Below are 10,687 nucleotides of genomic sequence, written 5' to 3' on the forward strand. Positions count from 1 at the left end.
CAGGTCGTAACTTATGAAATCAAGCAGTGTGTTTAATCTACAGCTAGTGGTTGGGAAGAACAGTGTGGATTAGCTATGTGTGTGTTATGCATGGCAATACAAGCCTGTCATCCCAGCATTCAGGAGGCTGAAGGCAGGGGTTTTAAAGTTCAAAGCCAACCTGGGCTATAGAGCAAGACACTGTTTCAAAAGCCAGAAGAAAAAGAAGTGAGGGAAAGCATGTACACGGAAGAAGTGATCTGTCGGGCTGATTGCGATGGATTGTGCCCTTTGTGAGCAATCCTGTGTGTACCCTAACTGCTGGTGCTCTCCCTGGTACACAGTCGGCCCTTTCCTCCAACCACTAGCTGCTGGCACCGGGAGTCAGCACATCAGTTCTCTCTAATTTGACACTGGCTGTTCAGAGGCTAGTGATAGGAACAAGAAAGCCACCTGTTGGTCCTTTCTTTGTATGTTTATACGTATTTTATATGTTTGGTTGTTTTGACTGCATATGTGTCTGTGTGCCATATGCATACTTGTACCCTCTAAGGTCAGAAGAAGGCGTTAGATATCCTAAAACTAAAGTTAGGGTGAGTTGTGAGCCACCATGTGTTTGCTGGGAATTAAACTGAGCCATCTCTCCAACCCCTATAGCCACCTATTTATAAACAACCCCAAAGAGCATTTGCAGCTGAGTGGTGGTGGCTCACACCTTTAATCCCAGCATTCTGGAGGTAGAGGCCAATGGATCTCTGTGATTTTGAGGCTAGCCTTGTCTTCAGAGTAAGTGTCTGTCCAGGACAGACAACCAGGACTACATTATCACCTGTAAATAGATTTATTACTTTATGGGACTGAGGAAATGAGATGGCCCAGTGGGTAAAGCATTAGAACCTGAGTTCAGATCTCTAGCACCCATGTAAAAATCAGGTGTCTATAACCCCAGCACAGGGGGTGGGATGAGGCTGGAGACAGACAGATCCCTAGAGCTCATTGGTGGCCTTTGCTCTGGTCATTGAGTTCCAGGTTCAGGAGCAACCCTGTGTCAAACAGTAAGGAGGAAAGCAGTAGAGGAGCATAGCCAATGCTAACCTCTGGCCTCCACCTACTCAACATTTCCCAAAGCAAAGAAATCAAACCCCTTTGCCGTTAATCAAGCCATACTCAGGTCCTGGATTACCTGCCACCTGATGGATACTGCTTAAAGGTTCCAAATTATAGGCTTGAGTCTTTATGAAGAGAGTATCTACTCTACGGGAAGAGTAACAGTCAAGGGGTAATGTTGGCTCTGTTACTAACAGACATAGTCCACCCACACCAGGCCCACAGCCTTGCCTGTTTACAGTGCGCTCTCCAGGGTCCCTCCTGGTGCACAGGCCTACAGCACAGATATCTTCTCAGTCCCCTCCTGCGAAAGCTTCACTTCCTGCAGCACCAGCAGTTTGGAATGTTCTGATTAATCCATGATTAATTGGGTCTAAAAAGTCTTATTTCTACTAATATGATATCTTAAAGTACAGCCAGTGAATTAGCAAAGGAACTGAAGAGAAAACAGGAAGGTGATGAGAGCTTGTAGTTCGGCCCTGCTGGGTGGAACTTAGACTTCACGTGGACTCCATTGTGCTGCAGTGAAGCCAGCATGCTGCTGCACTGAGAAAATAATACTCATAAGTATACTGTGTCTCTCAATTGTATAGAACTAGTAATGGTTTTTCATCAGCCTTTATGTGTAAAACCAAAAATTGTCATTTATCAATTTGAAAAAAGTTTTCCTTACCCAGATTTCATACCACAAACTGTACCTCTCCTCCCCATTAGCCCCATAAACAGTCATGACTGATCTGTCTGTTTATTTACTCCTGCCCATCGAGTGAGAGCAGTTCATGTGCGGAAGATGTGCTGACTTCCTGCAGGGTACAGCAGGCAGGGAAGAAACGACCCACAGAGAGATAAGAACAAAACTCAGCCCGATTTTATTGTAACTGGCACTGGCCCAGGACTTAAAGAGTTTGTCTGGCCCAGATCATTTTACTTGAGCCATATTTGAGCACAGCACAATTTTTGGAAAAAGGTATTTAGATAACAATTAACTCAGTCCCAAGTGCACAACAATTTGAGACATGTTTACATTGAGATTCCTTACAAAGTACATCTGGTTTCTTTCACAAGAATGGGAACTGTTAACTCAGAGAAAGTGCCCAAGATTTAGGGTTGAGGCTGTTGTCTCGGGTAAACATAGTGTCTGTGGATGTCCAGTTGGCCTGGCCCTAAGATAACACAGAGGTCACTTAGGCTGTTGTAAGCACAGGTGACATTACTCATAAGAGTGATTTGGGGGAAAGGCCTTGCTTGGATAAATAAAAAAAATTCTGGGAGACACAGGCAGAGCCTGTCTCTTCAGACAACAAAGGATCCCCAGGTTGTAAATAGCACTCCAGGAAGAGCAGCTACGCACCTCACTCCACTGAAGGGTGAGCTGTGTGTAACTCTCCTGGCTTCTCCAGTGCTTATCTGTGCACAGGCTTTTTACTCTATACTAAAAATAAGGGAAATTTGTGCTTTTTTTTTTTTTTATTAAAGATTTCTGCCTCCTCCCCGCCACCGCCTCCCATTTCCCTCCCCCTCCCCCGATCAAGTCCCCCTCCCTCGTCAGCCCTAAGAGCAATCAGGGTTTCCTGCCCTGTGGGAAGTCCAAGGACCATCCACCTCCAAAATTTGTGCTTTTTAAACTAAAAGTATGCGACATCTTTCTTTCTTTCTTTCTTTCTTTCTTTCTTTCTTTCTTTCTTTCTTTCTTTCTTTCTTTCCAGGACAGAGATTCTCACCAAAAGGATGACCCAAGGTGGGTTCGTGTATCGTGGCGTAAATGCTCTGCAAGCCAAAATCACCCTTATTGAAAGGTACTGAAATAGGGGCGGGTGCTGTGTGAACCACTGTTAATCCTGAGCTAGGATGCTGTTGCTTAGACCCACCTTCCACGTGTGTCACAGCTGGTGTGGCCTGCCTTTCTGAATCTCTGTTCTGACCATGAATCTCTGTTCTGACCAGTTCTGAATGGGGCTGATGAAGAGAAGTTACCTGCTTCCCAGTGTTCTTAGGGACAATGCATGGTGGCCATGCTGTGTACTCAGTTAAAGTCGTTAGTTGAGTCTGCAGAGCTGTCCCTATGGGTGTGCTATTCCTGTCCATTGGGAGTTGGTGATGGCAAAGTTAGCCCTGCTACACCGCAGTGACCTGTTGGTGCAACTGTTGCTCGGCTTTGTCCTGAGTTCCTCGTCTACGCAGAGTCCTTACCACAGTAGCCCAAGGGAAGTGGAGGCGTGAGCATCTCTGACACCTGTGAGACTGGCAGACACAGGCTTATGTTGGAGTGGCAGCAAGAGCAGCAGAGGCCCGCGGTTGTGGCCATTCTGTCCAGCTTCTTAGTCCCATCGCTCTGCCATGTTACCCTGGCTTGCTCTGCCTCACCCTTCATTCTGCAGGAGAGACAGGTTGGCCGATCTGAGAAGACATCTCAGGTCAGGCAGGACTAGGGTTCAGGGTTTCACCACTTTGGTTGTCATGACAAATTGATTGGTGGCTGAGTCCCTAAGCTCCATGTACGTGTCTGCAGAATGAGGCTGGTGCCCCACCCAGCCCGTGGTGCGGAGGGAGCATGACTGCATGGGTGGTACACGTACGGTACTAACGGTCTTGAGCAGTGGACTGGAGTGCAGGGCACTGTTCCTGAGAGGCTGTAGAATGGGGAGATGCTTCTCGGCTCATCTTCAGAGCTTGCTCTCTGACCTTGGACTAGCCTCGGACTATGCTGGACAGTGTACTTGCGGGGCTAGAATAAGATGGAAGCCCTTGGCCTTTCAGTTCTTGGTAGTCTGTGAGTCTGTGGAGGTGGATTTGACTTGGAATTTTTATTCTTTCTTGCAGGTTATATGAACTAAATGTGAATGATGCTAATGAAATAGATTGGGAAGATCTTGCTAGTGCCATAGGGTAAGACCATTTACTGAATATTAAGCTTATTCAATCGTAGAACGTTTTAAAAATAAATTTTCTTTTCCTTTTTTTTTTTTTTTGTTGATTTTTGGATTTCTCTATGTTACAGCTCTGGCTGTCCTGGAATTCACTCAATAGACCAGGCTGTCCTTGAACTCACAGAGATCCTCCTGCCTCTGCTTCCTGAGTGCTGGGATTAAAAGCATTAGCCACCATGCCCAGCTAAAATAACTTTTTTTATTGTGTGTGTATATGTATGGATATGCATGTTTATGAGTGTGAGTATGTGTGTGCACGTGTATGAGTGTACGTGTCTGCATATGTATGAGTGTGTATGTGTGCGTGTATGTGTACACTTGTATGAGTGTGTGTCTGCATATGTATGAGTGTGCATGTGTACAGTGCACATATAGCGATCAGAAGACTCATGAGACTCAGTTCTGTCCTTTCACCACGTGGTTGTGGAGACCAGACTCAGGCATTGAGGCAAGCACCAAGAGACGACTTCAGTATATGACTGCCTATCACATTTTTGCAGGCCTAAAATTCATGCTGTGTGTGAAATTGTGTGAGTGCGGAGAGGTGGGTGGAACAATAGCTCAGTCTATTAAGCGCTTGCCACTGGGGCACGAGGATCTGAGTCCACATAGCAAAGCTGGACATGGTATTGGTGTCTGTAGCCCCAGTGCTGGGAGGGTGGATCCCCTGAGCTCCAGACTATCTCAGCAGATAAGGTGGGCAGTGACAGAGGAAGACACGTGACTTCACCCTCCGACCTCCACACACAGCACCTGCTCACACGGGATCATCTCTGGCCTTGGGCTTCACTTTGCTTTGTTTTTGCTGTGTTCTGTGGCAGGATCTTGCTGTGTAGCTAGATTGGCCTCAAACTCACCATCTTCCCCCCTTCACCTCCAAGAACTGGAGAACCTTTTAGGGCTGGCAGTGCCGCATCCAGCGGCTGTTGGAATGGTGTTGCCCGGTTGTCGGGTTTTTACATTCCCTGGTAATTCTCACTTGTAGCCACTGAGAGGAGTCAGAGCAGGATCAGGACAGGAACCTGGGGGCAGGAAGTGATGCAGAATCCAGGAACACTGATTGCTTCCCATGGCTTTCTCACCCAGAACCATCAGCCCAGAGGTGGCACCGCCCACAGTGGGCAAGGTTCTCCCATATTCAAGAAAATGCTTCAGAGGTTTGCCTGAACACCAGTCTGGTGGAGACATTTCTCAGTTGAGGTTGTCTCTCCCAAAATGTTTCTGGCTCATGTCAAGCTGACATAAAGCTAGCCAGTACAGTTTGATGTTGTTTTATTTTTCAATAGAGAACAGGTAGCTTTGTCCAGAGTAAGGGATGCATGAAAAGAAGCAGTGAGTAGCCCCCTGCCCACAGGAAGCCAGCATCTGCTCCCTTCCCAGAGCTTTTGTGCAGGAGGCCCGCAGGATCTGGACCGTGTCCACCATCAGCTCAGACTGGTTGTGCACTTCCTCTTTCTCTACCTGAAGGTTCACCAGGGACTGTACCAGTTCCTTACGACTGTCCTTCCTTCCCCTCCTTACCATCCATCCATCCATCCATTTCCCCCCCTCCCGTCTCTCTGTGTCTTACCACGCGGCTCAGGCTGGCCTTGACCGTGATGACCCTCCTTCTTCCACCCCTCTGCTGTTCTTCCATTGCTCTCTGAGTTTGTTTTTCAGCTTCTTGGGAACCCTTTTTTAATAAGCTCCTTTTCCTAAGCACTGCTTTATCAACAATGCCTAGTAGTTTTTAACCTTTTATCAGACGTTTAGACAAATGAAAGAAAAAATGGAGCTCTGTACACCCACCGCCATCTTCAGAAATGGGCCATATCTGGCCAGCCTCACTAAAGTTCTTTGTCCACCTCCTGATTATTGCCTTTTTTTAGTAAATTATATCTGTTTTGTGGCCTGGTATCCTTCAGCATTTAAGTAATTCCATTTGGAAATCAGTAATTCTGTTTCTAGAAGTACATTCTATAGAATCAACTTTCACTGTGCTTGGGGCTAGTTATATGCAGAATAACCCAGTGGTGATGTGCCCACTGATAGGAGAGAAGCTGAGGGTGCAGCTCAGCTGGGCTAGTGCTGCCTCCCATGTGGCAGGACAGAGCAATGGGCTCTGTCCCCAGCACCACATCAACTCAGGTGTGATGCACACCTATAACACCAGCACTCAGGGTGAAGGCAGGAGGGTCGGGAGTCGTCCTTATTCCATGTGTTCCAGGTTCTATCACAGAAAGAACTGATGACGTTTTCATTGATTTTTTTTTCCCCCTACCTTTCCTTTCTAAAGGGATGTCCCTCCACCTTTTGTTCAGGCAAAATTTTATAAGCTGAAAGCTGCCTATGTTCCTTTTTGGCAGAAAAAGACTTTTCCAGGTCAGTATTACAAATCCTTGTCTAGTTAAGAGTATTGTGTTGTCCGGGTGTGGTTATCTCAGCAATAGGAAAGCAGAGGCAGGGGAATCTCTGTGAGTTAGAGGCCAGCCTCTGCTACACAGCAGGGTTACTAGTCTACATGGGACCCTGTCTCAAAAAAAAAAAAAAAAAAAAAGTAGGTTCCAGAGTCTCCTCCCTTTGACTTCGGGCTGAGTCAAGGAGCTCTGATAAGATGGAGGGCAGTTTGCTCTGCTCTGCTACCTCCAAACAGTGCTGTGCCTGGAGCCACAGGGCAGGACCACTGTCCTGAAGAGTGTTCTAAAGCCCTGCAGCAGCTTTCTTAATGCCATCAGGTCTCAGTTCCTCATTGGAAAGATGGGTCAGAGGGAGCAGGCGTTGTCTCAGTGAGCACTGACTATGCAGCCGTGCACACCTGGAATCCCAGTTCTAGAGACACAGAGGCAAGAGGATCCCCAGAGCTCCCTGGCCAGCCACTCTAGCCAAACCTATAAAATTATAGAGCTCCAAGTTCACTGAGAGCCCGCCTCAAGACATGAGGTGGAAAACAATTGAGGAAGCTCTTCACATCAACCTCTGGCCTCCACGTATGTGCACTTGTGTGTATATCTATACACATGTACTCACAGAGACTTGTACACCTGTGTACACTAGAGAGAGTGCCCCGTGCCAAACAGAAAAATAAGGATAGAATAATGCCTGCCTCATAGGATTGTCTCAAAGACTGCCTAAGAGACTGTGTGCCCCAGTTAAGTTGGATCTTACATGTGGTAATGAGTGCAGGGCATTGTTAACGGCCTGTGTCCTTTGACCTTAACTAGAGACTTGTACAGATAATTCCAAAATAACCTTTTCTGCAGAGATCATTGACTACTTATATGAGACCAGTCTGCCTTTGCTGAAGGAAAAGTTAGACAAGAAGAAGGAGAAAGACAGTAGCCAGATCCAGACGCCCTCAGCTCCCAAACAAGACTTCCTGTTCAAAGACATCTTCTATTGCGATGATGACAGTGATGGGGAGGGCTCAGAGGAGCCCAGGTAAGTGCAATTCTTGCCCTATTCCTTTAGTTTGGTTATGTTTATGTCCATGTGTTGGTCAGCTCTTTGCTGTAGCTGAGCAGCTGAGTTGCTTGCCTCAGAAAGAGAAGCGTTCACTTTGGTTTTCTTCTTAGAGGTTCCAGTCCATGCCCCATTGGTGCTGTTACTCTGGGCCTGTGACAGCAATGCAGTGTGGCTAAAACGTGAGAGTAAAGTCATTTACCTCATAGCCAGGACACAAAAGAGAACAAGGGGAATCCCTTTCAAGGCTCACCTGATGTCATAAAGAACTCCCAGGAGGAAACACCGCCTACCATTGACACTGCCCTAGGGACCTTGCCTTTAATATGTAAGCCTTGGGGGTGGCAGGGAGAAAGTTCCCAGATTTGACCAGGCAAGAAGATCTTGTCTGTTAAAAATGGCATGACTTGCCGAGCGGTGGTGGCGCACGGCTTTAATCCCAGTACTTGGGAGGCAGAAGCAGGTGGATCTCTGTGAGTTCGAGACCAGCCTGGTCTACAAGAGCTAGTTCCAGGACAGGCACCAAAGCAACAGAGAAACCCTGTCTCGAAAAACCAAAAAAAAAAAAAAAAAAAGGTATGACTTGGGCATAGTGGATGTGCGCACCACTAATCCCAACAATCAGGAGGCAGAGACAGGTGGATCTCTGAGTTTGAGGCAGACCTGGCCTGCAGAGTGAGTTCCAGGACAGCTAGGGCTACCCAGAGAAACCCTGTCTGGGGGGTACGGGGAATGGTATGATGAATGGGTGAACACTAAAACATTGTGACGGATGGATGAGCATTAAAACACATCGGGGAGGGGCTGGAGAGCACTGGCTGCTCTTCCAGAGGGCCAGTGTTCTATTCCCAACACCCAAATGGCAGCTCACAACTGTCTGTACCTCCTGATCCAGGGGATCCAACACCCTTACACAGACGTGCACACAGGCAAAGACCAATGTACATTAAAAAACCACTGAGAAGAAGACTTGGCCAATGGAGGGCTTACTCACAAGTTCACAAGTATGAGATCCTGTGTTGGATCCCCAGCTTTCAGGTTGAAAAGTTGAATCAGGCATGGTGGCATGTGCCAGTCACCTACACTTGGGCTGTGGGAACAGGAAGATCTTGAGGGCTAGCTGGCCAGCTTAGTCTAATCAGCAAGTCACAGGACCCAGGAAAAGAGCACACCTGAAGAAATGAGGTGGACATCACAGCTCCTGGGGAACACCAGAGACCCCTCTACCCTCATGCACATCCATGTGCACCTAGCACCCATGCATACCTGCGTATCTTTAAAAGTATTAGTATGCACCTTAAAGTCTGCGTGTATTGGGACACAGAGGTCCTGTGCTCACAGACAAGCACCAAGAGAACCAGGAATATTAATTACGCAGGAATGTCTTCTCCATGGAGGAGATAAAATCAGATACCCGCATCCCATCCGGAAAGCCAAGAGTAGATTCTATTAACGACCTGGTGACCTTTTTACTGTCTGTGGAAACAAACCTCACTCATCTTTTGCTATAGGTGCAGGTCTCACCCTAACTCCCCAGGATGATTATCCCAGACTCTTCCCTCCCTAGACTCTTACCCATCCTTAGGAGAGATGTCACATGTACCGTATGTCCCTGATGACCTGTATATTTGTCAGAGACACACTAGATTCTAGGCCTTTTAGCTATAGCACCCTTCCTTATGGTCACACATACTATATAAAAGAATTTCTTTGTAGTCACATATGCACCTGGAATTGAACTAATTGGACTGACTGGTGCCTGGAAACCTTTTCCCAAATTGTACCGTGTTTTAAATGTACTGATAATGAACCACCTGGCTTTAGACTCCCTGAAGTCTGATCCAGGTTGATGAAGTCAGTCTGCACCAGGTTTCACTTCCCTGTGTGGCACCTGCAGGGACCCCTTCATGTGTGACTGTGAGAAGCGTGAGCTGATTGAATACCTCTGGACCATTATATTGACACGGTTACACCACTGGTCCCATTGAACCAAAGCAACTGGCCCTGCAGTTGTTGGAGAGAACACTATGCGCAGAAAGATGAGAAAGCTGCCCTTTCCTGACGGGTGTCGCTCTGCTCTTTTCCAGTGCCCCTGGTGTGCAGTGACTGCGGCCCTCCTCTTCCTCAGACTGCTCTCTGTTCCCTTGGACCTCTTCCTGCGCATCTCCTCTTCTGGGTGGACTGCTGGTGGCCATAGCTGCTGGCATACTTGCGTTCCTTGCGGAAGCTCAGCTGTTAGTCTTGGGAGAATTTGTCCAGCTGATGCACAGCTCCCATAGGAATCTCAGTACAGGGTGAAAGGAGACTCCTCTCTCAGTCAGGAAAGTGAAACCACCAAGGGTGTTCCAGAGAGAGAACTTTCTACCGGGGTTTAGGTAACACAAGGTGTTCTACGAGATCACACTGCACAGGCAAAGAGCGTCACAAGATTGAGGCCAGCCTGGGCTACATAATGAGACCTTGTATCAAGCACACACACACAGATTGTTTAGTGGGATGCTGGAGCCAGCAGGAGGAGTGCATTGCCCGGAGAGCAGCAGCATGCAGAGAAGCTGTGTAGTCCTGCAGACCACCCCAATTTTCCCATGTTCCAACCAGCTGCTCCCGTACCCCAGGCTGTCCACTGCTGCTGGCCTGTGTCCCTCCATCATCACATGCCTCTGCAGAGACATGTGTCAGTGTGTGACCTTAGCAGAAATGTGCTGCAAGGGAGTCTGGGACACCAGGTGTTCAGACTTGTATCCCATCTGTGCTGGGGAGCACAGGGAAAGGAAAGTGTGGCAAATTGTACCATGTGCTCTGTTCCCATTGGTGCCCCTCCACAATCTCCTGTCCTCTTGCAGCTCTCAGATGTCTTTTTTTTTTTTTTTTTTTTTTTTTTTTTTTTTTTTTTTGGTTTTTCGAGACAGGGTTTTGGAGCCTGTCCTGGAACTAGCTCTTTTTTTTTTTTTTTTTTTTTTTTTTTTTTTTTTTTGAGACAGGGTTTCTCTGTAGCTTTGGTGCCTGTCCCGGAACTAGCTCTTGTAGACCAGGCTGGCCTCGAACTCACAGAGATCCGCCTGCCTCTGCCTCCCGAGTGCTGGGATTAAAGGCGTGCGCCACCACTGCCCGGCTCAGATGTCATTTTTGTGGCACCATTAGAAGGTGGGCTAGACCAGCCACAGGGGAAGGAAGCACACTAATGGAGGGCTCGGGCTTGCCACTGTATCCCAGCACTTTGCATAGACATGCAAATA

The 10,687-nt window shown here is 47.6% G+C and overlaps 1 protein-coding gene across 3 annotated transcripts in view; it reads left to right on the plus strand.

The window, feature by feature from the left end:
* Ttf1 (transcription termination factor 1) overlaps nucleotides 1–10,300 on the plus strand; it is a 28,363-nt gene extending 18,063 nt beyond the window's left edge. The window contains exons 8-12 of one of the 3 annotated variants that reach the window (XM_057755749.1): nucleotides 2,793–2,882; nucleotides 3,907–3,972; nucleotides 6,289–6,374; nucleotides 7,253–7,430; nucleotides 9,539–10,300. In XM_057755749.1, the coding sequence (XP_057611732.1) occupies nucleotides 2,793–2,882; nucleotides 3,907–3,972; nucleotides 6,289–6,374; nucleotides 7,253–7,430; nucleotides 9,539–9,557 (439 nt within the window). In that variant the 3' untranslated portion in view covers nucleotides 9,558–10,300. Of the gene's footprint in view, nucleotides 1–2,792; nucleotides 2,883–3,906; nucleotides 3,978–6,288; nucleotides 6,375–7,252; nucleotides 7,431–9,538 lie in introns of those variants that run through there. The other 2 variants (XM_057755750.1, XR_009056013.1) reach the window with 2 other exon arrangements.
* The last annotated feature ends 387 nt before the right edge of the window (nucleotides 10,301–10,687 follow it).

This window comes from Chionomys nivalis, chromosome 22 (genome assembly GCF_950005125.1).
Source record: "Chionomys nivalis chromosome 22, mChiNiv1.1, whole genome shotgun sequence".
NCBI classification, from domain to species: Eukaryota; Metazoa; Chordata; class Mammalia; order Rodentia; family Cricetidae; genus Chionomys; species Chionomys nivalis.